The sequence below is a fragment of the Melanerpes formicivorus genome, unplaced genomic scaffold, assembly GCF_026170545.1.
Source record: "Melanerpes formicivorus ecotype bairdi unplaced genomic scaffold, bMelFor1.0.p_v2 SCAF_10, whole genome shotgun sequence".
In the NCBI taxonomy this organism is placed as follows: Eukaryota; Metazoa; Chordata; class Aves; order Piciformes; family Picidae; genus Melanerpes; species Melanerpes formicivorus.
This window is the reverse complement of record NW_027142362.1, coordinates 16,278,048-16,297,150: the sequence shown is the minus strand read 5'-3', so window position 1 is coordinate 16,297,150 and position 19,103 is coordinate 16,278,048. Positions and strand designations below refer to the sequence as shown.

Here is a 19,103-nt window from a genome sequence, read left to right as displayed (position 1 = left end):
CTGAACAGCAAAGCATTCTTGCAGTGATGTCTTAAAATGGAAATGAAATTGTAACTGGAAGAGCCTAGACTCAGTGCCAAACAGTGGCACAATTATGTGCAACTGAGGATGAAGGAGCAATTTCCAGAAACAAATGGGGTTATGTAGAGAGAAAGCAGGGAGGAGAACGAAAGAGAACTCCCTTAGCAGGGAAAAAGCCATGATTCAATTCCTTCAGCTACTAGCTGACAGTAGGAGCAAGTGAGGAAAAGCAGGGACAGACATGGCTTCCACATTTCCTTTCATTGTAACTTTGTGAGCACAACTTTAGAAAATAAATACTGGGTAGAAGAAGAACCTGGTATCAAGTTTTGTCGAGTAACAGTTTTTAGTTTGATTTGTAGCATCTGCAGCTTTGGCAAGCCAACAACTTGATTGTGCCCATATTTTTTGTTTGGTCCTGGCTTTTTGACACCTTCCCATGAGCAGTATTACCAAAGTTCATCTGACATCATTCATGAAACAAATATGCAGACAGGAAAAAAAAAGACTGATAGGTTCAGCCCAGAGCACCTCAAGACAGCAAACATTAAATCCAAAAATATTTGCTGAATGCCATGGAAATTAAGAGGTGAAGACAGGCTCTTTTACCAAATTTCTAAGAGGCTAGTGGGACAGTAGCGATGCAAGCTACCACAATAAAGCAGTTAAGGAAGAAAAAAATCAATCTAGGTTAGTTAAAAATGCTAAGAATTCATGGCACAGATCCACAATCCACATTCATGTTTACCATCCTACTCAAATCACTGGGGTGCAACTTAAAAATAAATATAGATGACAGATCCAGTTTGTGTAATATTCTTCAGCCTCTTACTCTCTTGTTCTAAAACCCAAAGCACCCAGAAAGGCACTGATCATAGTTACCTCTGTACTCAAATCATTAGCATTAAAATAATGAGCTATGTTTTTATAGAGTAGCCAAAGTTACTATTGGAGTGACAGAAAAACACAAGATGTTCTCCCAACAACCAGTCCTATTCTAAGATTCCTACAGTCTTTCCCCAGGGAAAATGTGATTCAATATTGATCTAGCTTCGAATTGACTTTAGAGTCAACATCACCAGAATTTAATATCATTGATCTTTCTAATGTCTGATAATAAAATGTTTTGGAGATGACATCTTTGTTAACTATCTGCTAACCTACCAGGTCAGCAACTTAAAAATCACTCCCTTATGCCTAGGACTCAATGCTACATTTAGACTTCTGAAGGTGAAAGCAGAGAAGGAGCAGGTGTTTAATTTCAGCCAGTCCTAAAAAGGCAAAAAAGAAAGTACTTTCTTTGGTCATTTATCTGTTGATTAGTCTGCTCCATGTATGCAATCTCTATGAGAATCCCTACACAATTAACAGGCGCTTTTCCTGTGACCGCAGACACAGGAGAATGTAACACACATCTTTCATTTATTCAGCAGTTATTCTCTCTTCCTCCCCTCTTTTGACATCTCATGGTAAGGGGGACTCACATTTCACTTAAAAAAAAAAAAAGGGGGGGGGGGGAAAAACAGGAAAAAAAAAGGGGGGGGGGGGCAAAAAAAAAAGCCAATTCCCAAAGGGGTCCACTTGCAAATTAGGTTTTCACCAGTTTCCTTACAAGAATGTAGCAAATAGAGTTTATTTTACATCATCCCCAGGAAATATATCAGGGGGATGAAACTAATGAAATAATAATTTGAACAATTTCTCTTAGCTTTAACTTCTTTCAAGAAATACTAAAAAAGAAAACTCACTGGGAACACAGAATATGTGTTAGAGAACATAACTATGATTTCTAAGTCACCTTAATTTTTACACACAGATAAGCAATTTCGTTTTTAGGAAGGTTAGGGAATTTTCCTGTGGAAGCGCCTGACACTATCATGTAAAACATTGCAAGATGACATTCTTCACTGTTTCAATTATGAACTCACATTTTCAAGCGTCAAAACAATCAGTAAGTAATTCAAGACGTGTCATGATCACATGATTGTATTTCTTCATAGGGACAAATCTTATCACTACTTTAGATTTCTTCCTTCATATGTGGAATGTGCACTCACAACAATAGTAGTGTGGTTACAGCCACAAAAAAGGGCTATTTAAAGGAAAGCAACTCTAGAGACATTCTTGTATCTGCCAGAGTTCCAACAACTTTTTAGAAGCACTTTGCAACTCATTATGATTATTTATCATGTCCGTAAAAAGTATGCAAAATACATCATTAAATCATATTTCGCTATTTGACAATCTGATTATAAAAATTAATTACTGTTGCCACTTAAATCATTATGATGAGCGTTCCTCACCATAGACAGAGGCAAGTTTTCAGTTGTAATTGTCAAGATGTATTTCAGGGGTGAGGGAGCAGGAAAAAAGTCTCTGTCAGCACACCTTCCTAGCAGGTTTCCAGAACAGCCAGGGACTAGGGGACTAGCATTAACAGAAGACTTGCAGAGCAACCCAAAAGCTAATTTCCTAGCACCTACTACGAACGTGTAAGATGCTCTCACACCGCAAGCCTCACCTGGAAACACCGAGAATATGCAAAGGAAAAACAAAACAAAAAAAACCAAAAAAACAAGGAAATTTGGGGGGGGGGGGGGGGGGGGGCGGGGGAGAGAGAGAGAAAAAGCAAGAGCTCCGCAGGTAAACTGTAAGGGGGATTATTTGTTTTCAAACCTCCGCTTCGCCCCACGACACCGCCCGCGGGACCTCCCCGACGTCCCCCCCGCGATACCCCGCGCACCTTCCGCCGGGCGCGGCCGCTGTCGCCGGCCGACCTCCTGGGGGTGGTGGCGGTGACCGTGAGCCCCGAGCTGAAGCGCAGCATCCCCGCGGGCCGCCGTTGACTGCAGCTTTCCCCGGCCGGCAACTCAGCTCCACCCCCGCGCACATGGCCGCGGGCGGCCGCAGGGGCCGGGCTGCCCGGCGGGGGCGGGCTGGGGAGCGGAGCCGGGTGGCGCGGCTCCGCTTCCCGCGGAATTTACGGCCTCTCGCTGGCTTTAGTGTCGCGAACGTGCCCAGTTTCTTCGCGCGGGATGAAACTGGGCTCAGTCGCTGTGGGACGCTGCCCCACGAGAAACTTGCCCTTGGGACGCCGAGGTGTCAATGAAGGGTGACATTCCGTCTGCTCTCAGGAGCCTTTGAGAAGAGACCCAAACTGGTCACTCGGCCACCTCCTGGACAGCGGAAAATAGGAGGTAGGACTCTCAGGAGCAACTGGAGACCACCCGGTCCTGTTCTCCAGGACCTACCTGTGATTGTGCTAACGAGACAGTAGTGCCATGTGAAAGCTGGATACTGTCCTCTTTCCCACAGCTGCAATTCGTGAGCCACCCAGGCTTGTCAGTTCGTTAGCCATGCTCTGGGAAGAGGTACGAGGACGATAAGCATCCAGATCCCTGGAAGCCTTAGGTGGGATGCAGAAAGCTGGGTGCAGCTCAATGCACAAGGAATTGCGTAAACGTAAGTGCCAAAGGTCCAAGAAGAAGGTGAGTCTGGTGCTCTGGAGTTAGCTGGCCCTCAGCCAGATTGCAGATGTGGACTTCAGCATTTCAGACACTCAGCTGTTCTATGATGTGGGCTAAGGGAACACCATAACCCCTGCGCTGCACACACCTCTTCCTCTGCAGCCTTGTCCATCTGTTGTGAGCAGTAGATTCCACAATAATAAGAGACATTTTTGTCTGAAAGAAATTAGAGAACAAATACCTGTAATAGCATTTTTTAAATAGATTATCCTCTGTTTCCATGAAATAATAATTAAGACCATGAGAAAACAGTTATGACCATGAAATGCCCTTGCCCATTGCAATGTTAACAATCATACTGGTTCTTGATTTGGAGAATGCTGAGCAGGGTGAGTAATTTGTATTAGAAAAGTGGGAACTGCATCTGTTTTCTTCTGCCTCTTAGTTCCCTGTCCTCATGGTAAGATATTGAACTAGCAACCTGACAAGGACCTGAGGAAGAAAGCATTGTCCAGGTCCAGATGAATGAGCGAAGTGTCTGCATTTAGTATTCAGCATCTTTTCTGTTTTCCCAGCTGCTATTATCTTCTCCACCTAATATAGCCCAAGGCAAAAGAGATAGAACAACCACCTGTATTTGAATTTCTCTCAAGGCTGGCTGCATGTTACACACGTTTTTAAATTTTTTTGGAAGGTGTCTTGTGCCTACAAACAATTGCATTTCCATATGAACCATCCACTGTCTCAGCTCCTGGTTGTAACGGTGCTTTCAGCATGTATTTGCAGGTGAAGAATAGGTTTATCTTCGACAACAGAATCATCCTCCTTCACAAGCATGTCACCTATCCACCAGGCTGTCTCTTAGCATTGATAATCACTTGCTCCTGATCATTCTGGTGAGCAGAAATGTCTCAACCTACACTCTGTTTGTCAGCCAGATAGTGGCTGGGAAGGAGTTCACATAGCTGTGGGACTCTTCTGGTTAGAAGTTGTGCCTTCTGAACTTCATTCCCCTATGTGAAAAGGTGTGTTTGCAGGGCTCTCTACTCACTGTTAGGCACAAACAGAAGTGATTTTCTGAGAACATACAGAGATTAAACTTGTGCTGCAGTATGGGAAAGGACCTCCCCTCTCAGCATGAGAGAGTAAGGCACAATAACCGAACCTCTGGGAGAATTAGCAAGGTCTGCATCAACTTTGATTGGAAGTGTAACTGGTGCAGATAAGACCTGTCTGTGAATAATGCAAAGACTGATAACACAACTATAGCTCTGTCAGTTTGGGCTACATTACAAGCAGCTCTCTGTCGTAGTTTGGGCTGGGTGTCCTCTGCTACAGGGGTGTTTCCTGTGTCCAGAAGTCCAGCCCAGTGGGTGGGCACAGGAAATTAGGTTATTTCCTACCATGATCCCTTGCACCACTATAAGTTTCACGGCGGGGTCTGGCACGTCCTCTTTCCTTCCTCCTCGCCACCCGGTAACTGGGGGAGAGATCTCCCGGCCATGGGCCTGGTTAGGCCCAAGGCCACGGGGGGATGGGCAGTCTCAGATCTGGCCAGCTGAGACTAGCCTAGCAGTGGGGGGGGAAGGAGGAGCCCTGGGGGTTTGGGTGCACCCTCAGGTGGGGATGGGATCTCTCTGGGTCTGTTTTGGGGTTTCCTCTTGTCACTGTGTTTCTAGTTCTCTGCACGCACTCACTGTTTTCTATTTAAACTTACCATCACTTTTGCAATCTGTTTGTCTGAGTCGTTATTTCTGCACGTGGTGGGGAGGGGGTCTGCCCCAACCCATTACACTCTCCTAATTTCTTGGAAAATAGCAACAGGACTTATCCACCTGATTTATGAGTATCTGTTTGAACAGGAGCTACTTCTACTTTTGGGCACATCCTCAAATTAAAAATCCACCAAGAAAGAAGAACCTGCATGCACAGTTGTCTGCTTTCTCTGGATATTCTGAATCAATTCCTGCTGTTACCCAAGTCAGCAAGTTGCACTAGTGTAGTAAGGACTCCAATTTGTTTGCTTACTAATCAGCTATGTATCCCATACACTGACCTGCAGTCTCTTCAGCCCCTGTTTAAGTAAACATTGGAAAATACCTTATAATCTCTAAGCTCTGTCAATGCCTCTCATTGCATGAAAGCAACATTTGGAGTAACTATTTCTCCATCCCCAAAGCTCTGATACACAAAGGGATTATGGAGCCAGCAACTAGTATTGCGTGAACACCTGGTACCTCCAGGTAGGAAAAAGGAGGCTCAAGAGAAGATGTTGCAGCAATAGGAGGCATACAGAGAAGGGCTGTAAAAAAGCTCAAAGTTACAGAATTATTTTTTAATGAAGACAGGATAAACAGATTTGGGATGCTCAGCTTGTACGAAAGACAATGGTGAGGAATGGGCAACAGAGGCACAGGAGACCTTGACTGGTATACAGAAATGAATGTGGAATGGCTATTCATTATTTCCTATACTTGGGAACAATGTATTTGAAGTAAACCAGGCACCACATTTGTGTGTGAAATTAAATTATGGCACACTATACTCTAATTATGAAAACTATAAATGCTGTCAAAAAGCAGCTGGATAAACTCATGAAAAACAAGCTATAACGGTTATAAAACGTGAAGGTATGTCTCAAACTATTGACTCAAGAGGTCCCTGGTTTTCTATTTTGATAGGTCTCCTGTGACAGGACCTCTGACCACTATTTTTGCAGCCTCAACATGACAGACTCCCCACCAATAGTGGTGAAGGTGATAGGCTTCTATCAAGTTCCCTGCTCTGAAAGGAGCTCTCATGCCCAGTGTCTCTTCTTGCCTGGGGCAATTTCTGCACCTGCAGCTCATAATTCCACATTTGCCATTTTCTTTCAGTCCAGTGGAGACTTAAGCCAAGAAGTGACAATATGTACTCACTCCTTCTTTAACTCCCTGGCAGATACGGGGAAATTTCTGCTTGGTTTCATCTTTTCCTCATGATCCTGCCTCCCCAGTTCTAATGCAGTCTGAAGTAGTTTCACTACAGTTTACAGCTCTTTCTCTCTGCAAGGGTCACAGTATGCTAATGGGAGCATTTCATGCTTTCTGTGGCTTGGACATGGTACTAATTTACAAAGACTGGATGGGAGAACGGAAAGTAAATCACTACATAGGATTTAGTTTGACTAAACCCACAATATTCTACTGATTTTTACAGACAGACTACTAGAAAGGTATACTCAGGCATACAGACTGCTCACAGACAATATACAATGAAGTGGCAGAACATAATCTGACCAGGATGCTGAGCATTCAGTTCAAAATGTGTCAGCACTTTGTGAATGCCACAATGCAAAGGCACAGCAGGTTAATTACAAGATGACACTATAGTATTAGTATCTTGAGCAACAGTTGTTGTGAAATAGCTAATATAATTACACAGAAACTGAAAAAAACTTTAAAGTGTAGGTACCTTCTCCACTTTTTTGCAGATTACCTTGTTCCCTACCACCAGCATTACTGAAATGTTTTTTTCCCTTGGAGGTCCAAGGATCAATATGCTGTGGGAAAAATGAAACAGGATGTCACAGAATCAGCAGCCCTTGGTCACAAGAAGGGCAACAGATCATACAGTACATGGAGTAGGAGGTAGGTCAGCCCCAACAGAATCATAAAAGAACTCCTGCAGGAGTGGGTAGCTGGGTTTTACCTTAATAAATTGCCTAAATGTGGGCATGAAAAACTACTGATTTTTTTTTGGGGGGAGGGGTGTGTGTCAAAATCTCCTCTCCACCTTCAGGCTTAACTGCTGACAGAGTACAAAGGAGGAACAAAAGTTCCAATAACACTTCATGAACTGGCGTATTAATCCTGTGGGATTTGGGAATAAATGCAGAGTTACAAATTGAACAAGAACTCACACTTGTGGTCATTAAGGTTATAGAGTCCCATTTGTATTGCTTCAAAAATGAGGTATTATAATTAACTTCTGAGAGCCTTCACTTTCCAGAGGGATTAAAATCTATTCTGCCTTCATCATCCCTGAGGCATGAAACCCATTTATAGAAGGGATTGTCAAATGGACAGATGCATGTAAAATATTTCAGAACCAGACTCAGCAAGACCTGTGGGCTAGATCACCTGTTTTTCCTTAGAGGTATTTCTTTTTTCTGCTAGCCTTCATCCTTGTATTCTGCAGATGTGCACTGAGCTCAGCATCACTAAACTCTCAAGCTCTCTTTTTGGGGGCATCACAACCAGCATGAAAATTTTAGCCTGTGGTTTACACTTATCCTTTTGAAGCAACGTAACACAAATAGCTCTTTGAATGCTCAGCTTGGTTTAGCTACAAGCATCGTATCACTTTTCAGACCTGTTGACATAACTGCTTACTGTCACCTAACACTCTTGGTACATGGCTAATACAGGACTATGCTACAGAGACTCAGCCTCCCCTGCTCCTCTTGTATATATGTGTCTGTATTTAGGAATTTCCACACTGGCAGTTTGAAATGCAGAACATTTTATTTTATGTGGTTATTTCAGTCACAGTTGAACTGAATAAAAAAATAAATTCCTGGAGTTACCTGCAATAAATGCATGATCCCACCTTTACTGGCAACAGAGGCACAGACTGTAATTGTTCTCAAAGCTCAATAAATAATACAATGCAATGTATAACTATCATTTCCTCTGGAAGAGACAGAAAGAACAGAACAGAATGAGTTAGCCACTCAAAGCTGTATCCAGGCAAGAACATAGAGCATGTGCATCAAAGCCTATGAAGTAATGATAACAGTAGCAGGATTCTGCCATGTACTTTTATGCCATGTACATTTATATCACTGTATTTTACTGTTTGTGCACCTAGCAGTTAGAAAAATGAGTGCAGTTGGTAGGTACAATTTGCAAGCTCAGACGGTTAGGAAGTGATTTGTAGTGAAATAAAAATTACTACAAATGTAAATAAATCTGCAAAGCCCTAGAAGGCCATGCTTTTCAGGAAAAAGAGGCATTTTTAACTTTTTTGGGGGGCAGGGCTTTTGATTGAGCATGTCTACAAATCATAATATTTTACAGCTACATTCATGACATATTAATTAAAAAAGCAAGCTTGGACTTTACCAAAATCAACTGTAAGAAATAAAATATATCTAAGTTAATTTAAATTTAGATAGTATCACTTCAGATTTTGCTGAAGCATTATAGGGCATCAATCCACTTCTGATTCAGCACGAGAAGTACCACTACTTGATTCATCTTTGCTATTTCCTCTTTCATGTAGGCCTCCCATGCAGTTAACAGCTGGGTCCCAGCCCATTGCAATGTGGCCTGAGACACGCATGCAGTAGCTTTTGGATTAGTCAGCCCTCCAAGCAGGACAGTTCAGCATAAATGTGATGTAAAAATGCAGCCCAAAAGCAGCAGCATTGTTGACATAGAGGTGTGCCTCAGTCAGGTCACGCAATTGAACTGGTTAAGGTAGGTAGGAGAGTAGAAAACAGGCACGCCCCATCGTTAGCACCAGAGTTCTATTGTTAGGTACCTACACTCAAACTCATATCCCACTCCCTGCAGCTATTACCAAAGATATTTCTCTTACAAAAGGATGATTTCAGTATTGACTTGTGACAGGAAAGAAGAAAATGTTAAGAGGCAGGAAAAGAAAATGTGGAGTGCAAGTTCTTCTGTAAGTGTAAGGAATAGATATATTTCATAGTATCACAGTACATTAGAGGCTGGAAGGGACTTCCACAGATCATCGAGACCAACCACCCTGCCAAAGCAGGATCACCTAGAGTAGCCTGCATAGGAATGCCTCCAAGTAGGTTTTGAAAGTCTCCAGAGAAGGAGACGCCACAACCTCTCTGGGCAGCCTGTTCCAGTGTTCATGGAGTGGGAACATTAAGGACAGGAAATCTCTATATGTATTTGGCTGACTTCTTTTAGCTTACCAAGTGGAAGATGAGATACATTTCAGATTTATTTCTCCACATGAAAGGAAATACAGAAGAGGAAGAAAGGGGAAAAACTATACCCTGCTTCAGCTCTGTTTTATCATAGGTCAGAATAGCAAATGGTGGACTTCAGCCCTGCTTCAGGGCGGAGGACGATGGAACATTTTTCTAACCAACAAAGCAAGGAGGCATTTGTCTAGAACACCTGCACAGATACTACAGAAGCTGTTGGTTGTCTGGCGGCTTCCCTTGTTTTAGATAGATTTTAGAGCTTCCATGTTTCCTGTCTCAGAATGATACACATGGGAATTTAGCAGTTTTTAATGACTCTCCTAGCTCATTGCCTGTTTGCACACACAGCTGGGACAGTGAGCCATGCAAAAAAGTTGTGAAGTAGAAGTGGAAGATCCAGTTCTACATTTTCATTCTACATATTAAAAAGAAGTTTATTAGAAGTCAGATAAAAAGAAAATAAAGTGAAAGGAGAGCTATTTTAACCATAAAATACTGACTCTTATTATCAGGGGACTTTCACCAGGGAAACTTAGGACCCTCCACCTCCAAAACATTCTAGCAGACTGATCTGTATCTACAATATAACAAAATTTTCTTATCCTGTCACCAAGAATTGTCAAATTTCTTCCATGCATAAGTCATTGAAGTAAAAGAAAACCAGATGTAAAATTACAATCAATACAGAAGATATTGTTCGGCCTAACTGAAGTTATTAGGAGGGAATGTAGGAATTACTGAATAGTTAGGGTACTTACTAATAGCTCAACCACAATGACTAAAGATCACTTAGGGAAATGCCCCTCTAACAATAGACCTAGAAAGGAAATGGATTCACACACCTAAGCACTTATATATTTGGTCACACACTGTATGTGTGAATCTGGATGGCCACTCCCCAGATTTCCAATGTGTCAGCCCAGAAGCAGGGTACACCTTTCCTTCATTTGCATATGGTGCATCGTTCAGTTAGCAAGAACACAGCAAAGAGTATCACAGTTCTGGGTCCTTATAACAGATCACGAGATGTGCACTATTCTTATGAGGGAACTGGGGCTGTTTAGTCTGGAGAAGAAGCAGCTGATGGGAGACTTTACTGCTCTCTACAACTACCTCAAAGAAGGTTAGAGCGAGGTGGAGTTGGTCTCTTCTCCCTAGTATCAGGTGATAGAACAAGAGGAAATAGCCTGAAAATGTACCATGGGAGGTTTAAGTTGGTTATTAGGAAAAATCTCATTACTGAAAGAATGGTCAGGTATTGGGAGAGGCTGCCCTGGGAGGTGGTGGAGGCACTGTTCCTGCAGGTATTCATAACACAGGTAGACATGGCCCTTCAGGACATGATTTAATGGTCATGGTGGTGTTAGGTTGACAGTTGGACTCAAAGATCTCAGAGGTCTTTTCCAGCTGAAACAATTCTGTGATTCTAGGAAAGCACTTTCAAGAAATATTACAAATTTTTAAATAGATCGAATCAGTACCAGTGACTTAGACTAGGTGAGCAGGATTTCCTGACACTCTGTCTACTTAAGTTATAATGGGAAATCTAAATAAACCTGTGACTCATGAGTGACAAAGGTTGCTCTGCAAAAGGAAACAAACTACTTTGTGAGATCATTCACAATTCAGAAGTTAAAATTTCTACTATTGTTTCTGCAGCAGAACTATTTCCATCAGGTTTCTCTCTCCAGAGAAAACCACAAAAAGTCAATTCACTACCTGAATCCAGGGGAAGTATGAAAAAAAACCCAACAAAACAACAACAAAAAACCAAACCCCAAAACCCCAACAAAACAAGAGGAAGCTATGCATAGTGACTCTCTTATAAGGAACCCTTTGCAGGGTCTGGGGAAGGCCAGTTCCTTTCATCGCATTCCTAACTTAATTTTATCTTACTCTTTCTACTCAGATGCCTGGCTTTATCTCTAATGCTTCTGATGCCTTTGTAAGACGATCTCAAATTATGTCTGTTGATGAAGTCTTTAGTTGCCCAAATGAATTTTAATAAAATATATTTAATTTTGTAGATATAGATTTCTAAAAGGTGCCATTATCATTAAATTGAAAATTGAATTTCCCTTTGAATGATTAACTGCTGTTCTTTCTCACTGTGCTTAGCCATTTTGCTGCATTTCTGGCCTACCCAGTTTCCATATTTCAGTATGGAAAACAAGCACTACAGGGCTGCTGTGTTTATTCCAAAATGCAGCTTCTGCAAGAGGTGTTCTTTTCCTGTTAGCTTTGTCTAAGTACAATTCAGAAATATATATTTTAAATGCACCCATACACAGTCACATACATAACAACTGATTAAAACTGTTTTTGTCTAGTACAACCTCATCTTCCTGGTTTTAGAACTCCAATGTTATTCTGATGTAAGCACAGAGAGTATATCTAAGAGGGGTATGGTCAGTAAATAATGATTAGAACAGACCTGTCTGGAACATCTATTCTCCCTGCTGCAGAACAAGAACAGAAAAATCACTAAAAAAAAAATTGCCCTACTTCAGCTCTCATTTTTACTACTATCTGATAATGTCTGAGAAGTAAACGGAGGTGGTCTGGATAATAATGTGGGTTAATGGAATTAAAGTAGCACAAAAATTATCTTCCAGCTTTTTATAATTAACCTGGAGATCCATTGCTGCTACAGGTCACTGAAGAAGTTACTAGCATTGTGAGATGAGATACATACAGATACAGGATCAGGTTTGGGTCAGACAAAATGGTGAGCTAGCATGCATCAACCAGAGCTACCAATCAGGTTTACCCCACAGCTAGTAATGATCAGAGAGAGGCTGACAGTAGTCTCCTGTGACACAACTGACACCAAATAGTGTAGGAAGGGAAGAAAGGGGATTTGCTTCTTTCTGTGAACTTTGAGGTTCTCCTGTGTTAATACACATACATAGTATTTTGATGAATTAACAATAAAGAGAAAATACTTAAGACAAAAAGGTCTTGTAGAATTAAACATTGGACAACAATTGTTGAAGTGCCCTCCAGAATTCTATTCCTGCTGAGCACTTCTGTCCCTGTCCTTAGGGAGATAATGCTGAAGCCAATTTTTCAATAGAATATTGTTATAATTTCTTCAGCTTATGCAAGGGACAGTGGCTAATGTGGGCACAAAGACTTTAACTAGAACACTTTCTGGATCCTACCAGTTGGCCAAATCTTCCCATTTACCCTCATGGCTTTTGTGCATAAATCTAGTGTAACCACACAAACAGGTTTTTCACCCTCAGGTTTGCAATAATTTCAGCACAGAGATGATTCACTGATGGCAACGGAAGGATCTAGAAAATAGTGAGTTGAAACATATTTGGTTATTTGGATGAAATTCTAACCCTGATGAAAAAGATCACAAACAAGAAGCGTAAACACTCCAGTAGCCCAGTGAAAGCTTGAACACAGCTGTTTATGCTTTTCTTACATTTCTGACATCTTCAAAGGTCAATGCCCAAAGTTAGGTGGAATGAACTCAGGTCATGTTCAGGCAAAAGACAGCTTTTTTTTTCTGGCAAATTCTTTCTGTCGAGTTGCAGTCCAGCCACAGTCACCTCCCAGATTATCACTCATTGTTATGCAGAGTAGAACAAATGCCTGGACAGCGTCAGAGTTGCTGTCTATCTTTCCTGTCAATGGCCAGGATTTCCTATTCCTGAAGAATATGTAACAACTTCATAGGAGAGAGATAGGTGTTAATTATCCTCCCACTACGTCCAAATGTCTCCTTGGATTTCTAATAATTTTCATGAATAATGGGTGTTCTTACTAGCTAAGAACTTCTGTTTCTTGCTAAATTATTACCATCAGCACCAGTATGTTTAATCACACTTTATAAAAAGGTACCAATTTTGATTCTCCTTGCTCAGTTCTTGTGATTGTCTCCTTGTTACACTGCTACAAAAGCAGCAGATAGTATCCTTGCTCTTTCTGTTCTTCATATTTTTATTTTTCCACACTTGGAACCACTCAGGCTTATGTCCTTTTAGTCATGCATTATCTGGGTACTTCTTACAGCAGCAGCACTTTTACAGGAAAGCACCATTCCGCACCTCAGATTAGTTGCGTCATTCAACTTAACATCTTGAATGCTGTTTTGATTCTGTATTGAAAAGGACCTTTGTCAAAAAGCAGTCTTGGACAGACTACTTGAATGGCAACCTAGCCCTTCTGTACTGTATTTAATCACTGGAGAATTAACATCCAAAGAGGATTAAATAATTAGACAACATACAATCACATATATTATTATGTAAAATAATAAATTAAATAATTTGCTGTCTGGTAAGAAATTTGGGCTCTGGCAGGAGCTCAGCTTCAAGATTCCAAAGCTTCAAGATACCCTTTACAATCTCTCTTTTACATTGGTTTATACAGGAAAATCATGCCTTGCACCACACCACTTGCTACCTGAGAAAACAAGACCAAAAGTGCACTGTTAAGGTGCAGTTAGCACAAGTCAGCAAGGAGGGTGCAATACTTCAGCTGCAATAACAGCCACAGCACAACCTCCTGGCTGCTTAGCAGTGCAGAGGGATTAATTTTGCCATCCTCACTATATTGAAGGACGACAGAAAAAAAATAAGATTGTAGTGCCACAGAGAAATGACCTCTATGGGAAGTGGTCACCAGCTTCATGGGTGTATGTAGGAGATTCTTGGCACATAAATCCTTATTTTAGCAAAATGCATACAGCCATGGCATGCAGGGGGCATCACATCATTCAACACAACTCACCGTGTATTAAGACGTGCCTGTGAAATGGGATTAAGCCACACATTTCCAGGACTTTTGAGACAGGGGCAGACCCACGGCTATGGCAACCAGTCCCACTCTGCTGCCACCTACGGGGCACACTCCCTCAGCCATCCACCGTGAGGGACCTCTCTGCAGCATCTTAATCGGAACTGCAGCTTCCACGCTAAAGCCTTCAAAACGTTTTCAGTGGAAAATCCCTCTCCAGAAAACTTGCGCCATTGCATCAGCTTTCTCTTTCCGTGGCTTTTTTTTTTTTCCTTTTCCTTTCTTCTCAACAGCAAGAAATGCTACACTCACCTAAGCACAGAAAAGTTTCAGAGAAGTAGCAAAGTTCACGTGTACCAATCTCTTTTTGTACTATACTGCTAAATTTGTAACAATTATAAAGGTGATGAGAACAATAGCACCAACTACATAAAATGGCAACCAAAGTTAAAACATGCTGCTTTTATCTGACTCTCTGCACTCAGTTGCAGAGCATCTTCGAATGGCACCACCCTTGATCTCTGGCAGATGTGCACATTCATGTTTGTGGTCAGCAGTCCACTACTGCATGTATGCTTCTAGAAAGTGCAATTGCTGTTTGTGCAGTGGGGTATCATGTGAATCTCATGAAGTTCAACAAGACCAAGTGCAAGGTCCTGCACATGAATTGGGGCAATCTCAAGCACAAATACAGGCTGGGCAATGAGTGGATTCTGTGCAGCCCTGTGGAGAACAAGCAGCTCAACATGAACCAACAATGTACATTTGCAGCCTAGAAGGCCAGCTGCATCCTGGGCTGTGTCCAAAGCAGCCATGCACTGGACCTTCCAATATTCTCTGCCCTTGTCACTGATGAAGGAAGGACCACAGCTAGATACCATGTTAGAAAGCACATCAGAGCACAGCACAAATCAATCAAGATACTTACCTGCACCTTTGCAGAGCTGCTGTGTGCTAAGTAGGTGGCCCATTAGGGGATGCTGCTGGGGCTTGCTTCCTGATAGTTGTCAGAGGACAGGTCTGATGAAAATCCAATTTTATTTTTTAAAATATAGTTTCATAGGACCTATTGCAAACATATACTTGTTGGCATATACATATCATCAAATGGAATGTTTCATTTTAAAAACAAATAGTTGAGTATGAAACTATGAAACTATGAGTCTGTGAGCATTTTGAGCCGATTTGTTATGTATGTACAAACTTGGAGCTACCTTTCTCCTGCACAGAAAATGAAAGCATCTAACTTACTGAGTAGGGGTTCCCCAATGCCACCACAGCTCATTTTCTCAGGAAAGAAGGCAGCAACAGCAATAAGGGCTGAAGAGGAAAGGTTGATTAAATAGATTGCAGTTTTCCTTCTGTCATGCCCACTTCATATCAATAGCACCTGTATGGTACACATATAGAGGAGGCTCATTGTGTGCACACCTATAAAGATTCCCTTCATACTGGAAGAAGCTGTAGCAGGCTATTTGTTAGTAATTCTTTTTTCTTCACTGCTTTTATCCCACAACACTTAAATTCAGTCTGAGAAAGTTTCCCAGTCAAACAATGCTGGGCAAACTGAAGAGCTCTACAGGAAGCTCAGATTGCCCTTGGACATCTAGCCAAATATTTATCTTTATGCACTATTGCATATGGAACTGCAAAGACCATGGCCTTCCACTGTGGCTCTTAGTAATGCTTAAGAAGTTCACATCTGGGAGAGACATTCTGATCTGAATAGTGAATTTGATCTTCTCATTAAAATAGCTGTATACTGCACACAATGTGCACTGAAACAGCAAGGCGCAGTGAGCTGTGTTTACAGTAAACAGTTTGATTCAGGAAGCTTCCATTCTTTAGCTGGCTGATGTTACAGCCTTTATATAGTTTTACTGGGTATTTTTTTTTTCCTTCCCTCTTTTCATAGCCATTCTACCTATTACACAACAAACCACTTGCTCACTTGAAGATAACTTTGAAACTCCCCATAAAGCAAGGAAATCTAGACTTAAGATTGTTGTTCTGCACAGAGCCTGCTGGTTACTTCAGAGTCAGCACAAGATCCTCAATCTCAGCTGTGCGGCAGGCAAAACAGTTTCCCACTTGAAAAGCATTGAAGCATATCAGAGGCTGCAGGGCAAAGACCTAGACGCAGTGCAGAAAGCAGATATGCTGAAAACTCAGATCCTTGGCATCTACTCCTAATATCAACACAGACATAGTATCAAGTTTTCAAAGTCTAGTTTTTGTGCTCCATTTTCTAGGCATGTTAACAAAAGTATGTAGAGGTCAAGGACTGAAGCAGCAGCTCAAAGGGATTAGAAACCAGAATCCTCCTGGCTCTACTTCCATCTGTTAGACCACCCTGTCTTCTCTGGATGGTTCAGCTTCCTTTGTTTTTCTTTTGGTAAAGTGTCTAAAAGATTAAGTAGGAGACTTGTTGAGACTGTTAAAAAGCTCTTTAACACAGCAGATATCCAAGAAAATGCCAGAACTCAGATTACAGTGATCTGCACTGGGAAGGATTTACAGTAACCACTGTGTGACTGTAGTTACTGAATTTGTGTAGCAGTTTTAAACACCTGGAATTATGTTTTCATGCAGGCACCAAATCAGCTGATAACAGCACTTGCAGTAATGCACTCCCATTTGCCTTCAGAGTGCGCACATATGTATTTGTTCTTGCATGCTCTAGTCATGAATACCCAGTAAGTCATTTTCCCTTAAGTAGTATTTGCTGTGCTTTAACCAAAACAAAATAAACAACAACATAAAAAGAATACCAATCTCAATCTCATCTCTAGTGAAAATGCTGGCAGCCTCATCCAAGACAAGTTCCAGGTCTTGGTCCTTGCATCCTAGGAAAATAAAGGCAACACTGGGCTGAAAATAGCCAGTTCTGTTGGTGTGAGAGGTGAACTTTTAGTCAATAGCTCATCTTTCCTATGCACAGTGGAACTGCTTTGTAGAAAAGTAAATTTCATCTCTGGCACAGACTGAGTTTTCCCAGTGATGAGTCCCAAACAGTCTCATCTCTTTCCATTCCAATGGCAGCAGTGCTTTCTTTCTCTCTCACAAAAAGACACAGAAGTAAATACTTATTTGACAAAAAGCCAAATCCAATGGAAAATAGAACTACACACTATTTCCTTCTAGGACAAAAAACAAAAGGGAAAATGTGAGTCACACAAAACAGATGTTTCTGATACTGGCAGGCACTTGGGTATCCATGTTTGAAGAGACTGAAAGCATCTCTGCAAAACAGAACTACCTGTACTGCGCACAGGTATGCAGCTAATTAGTTTCTATTAACAAGGCATTCACAGAAATATTAGTAACATATGCTGCTCCTTTTTTAGCTCTATCATTTGTCTCAGCTGGACTCTCTTTTGAGAAATCTTTCCTGTAAATGCATATAACAAACGGGCATTTCCTAGCAGAACTTCAGTGTGCACTATTTCAATGTGCTCCCTACTGTCCTAATCTTGAATCTCTACAGTCCTTCCCTGGAAATAAAACTGGGATGGATATATCTGTAGGTTTTAAATGGCTTAAACAGCATTCAGTGAAAAGCTCTTTAAGAGGAATGAAGGGAAGGTCAAAATCAAGTTAATAAAAAATGGATCCTGCATTGATCTTTCTTACTGTCTATACTTTCTCCCTTAGCTCACATTGCACTGTTGGTAGATTTCATCCTAGCTAGACTGCATGCAAGTCGAAGAGGACTGCTTGAAACTAGTGAAAATAGCTTTATAACCTAACAGATAAAGTGTTGTTCAGAAAATCCATTCTTTTGAAGAAGTACAGAGAAAACACAGAAAAGCTCATATTACCTGTAATGAGTCCCTTTGTACTCACATAGAGATGAGGTTCCTCTAGTTTACCTACTGGCAACTTGGGACAGTTTAAACATTCATTCTTCACCTGTGCTCAGGGTTTAGGTAAGATTATTTTTTTTTTTTTGGCCTGTTCTTCTGCTAATGGCATAACACTTCAGAATCTGTATAAAACAGCAAATTATCACTAGAAGTGGAGAAAAAAAAAGAAAACATTCCCTCTCACATAGTACAGTTTCTGCTGACTGCACATGAGGTTCACTGATGTTAACCATTAAAGGGCTGTCACACTTCTACTGAGTTAGGTAACCACAATTCATTACTGCACTCCACCTTGTCTGTTGAACTTTGCTCTCCTTTTTAAGTCTTTCTTTTATTACATGTCAAAAAAGAAAAACCTGTACTGCAAAAAACATTGCTATTAGTTTCTATACCTTTTTCTCAATAGCTCAGTGCTCACAAATAAATTCTGAAATGACAACAAAATTTTCACTACTATGTCAGTGTTAAATGTGACCTAATCAGCACCTTACAAACAAAACATACATAGAGAACAAATTAAATGTGTTGTAAACTACAGAAATCTCTACAGAATGTTGTTGCTCTTTTAGCAAAGTCTTTGAACCTTCTGCAGTATTGCTTGATAACTGCATTTGGTAGAAATCAAGCAGCTGAAATGTGTGGCTTCACTCATAGGATAGAAAGCTCCAGTATGCTAAAAGGATTAATTACTTAAATATGCTGTGTGATCCAGAAAAGGCCTACAAGTTGAAACTATTGCACTGTGTAGCAAAGCATATAGCTGCTGTGTAAAATAATTAGGAATGCACATGGCTTCTGGAAGAATTTAGAGTATCAGCTATCAATCAAAACAGATTAGTTAATCAACAAAAGGAAAGAATTATGTTAAGAAAAGAATGAGGATAAATCAGAAGCATATAAGGACTAGTTAAAAAGTATAAATCAGAGGAATATGTAGATTAATTAATAAGTTATAATCTTATCACCAAGACACAGCATCGTGGGAGAGAAGACACCTGCTTGGTGACTAAACAGTATAGGGTTTTGCTTACCATGAATGTATGGAAG

General features: G+C 41.1%; 2 protein-coding genes across 4 annotated transcripts in view; both read right to left on the bottom strand.

Moving 5' to 3' along the window:
• MYZAP (myocardial zonula adherens protein) overlaps positions 1–3,348 on the bottom strand; it is a 55,764-nt gene extending 52,416 nt beyond the window's left edge. Inside the window, exon 1 of one of the 3 annotated variants that reach the window (XM_068143921.1) lies at positions 3,273–3,348. Coding sequence is in view for 2 of the 3 variants with exons in the window: in XM_068143922.1 (XP_068000023.1) it covers positions 2,765–2,848 (84 nt within the window). In the remaining variant the exon portion in view is untranslated. Of the gene's footprint in view, positions 1–2,764; positions 2,929–3,272 lie in introns of those variants that run through there. The other 2 variants (XM_068143922.1, XM_068143923.1) reach the window with 2 other exon arrangements.
• A 159-nt stretch (positions 3,349–3,507) lies between these two features.
• CGNL1 (cingulin like 1) overlaps positions 3,508–19,103 on the bottom strand; it is a 71,290-nt gene continuing 55,694 nt past the window's right edge. The window contains exon 18 of the mRNA XM_068143904.1: positions 3,508–3,704. Within this exon, the coding sequence (XP_068000005.1) occupies positions 3,602–3,704 (103 nt within the window). The 3' untranslated portion in view covers positions 3,508–3,601. The remainder of the gene's footprint in view (positions 3,705–19,103) is intronic.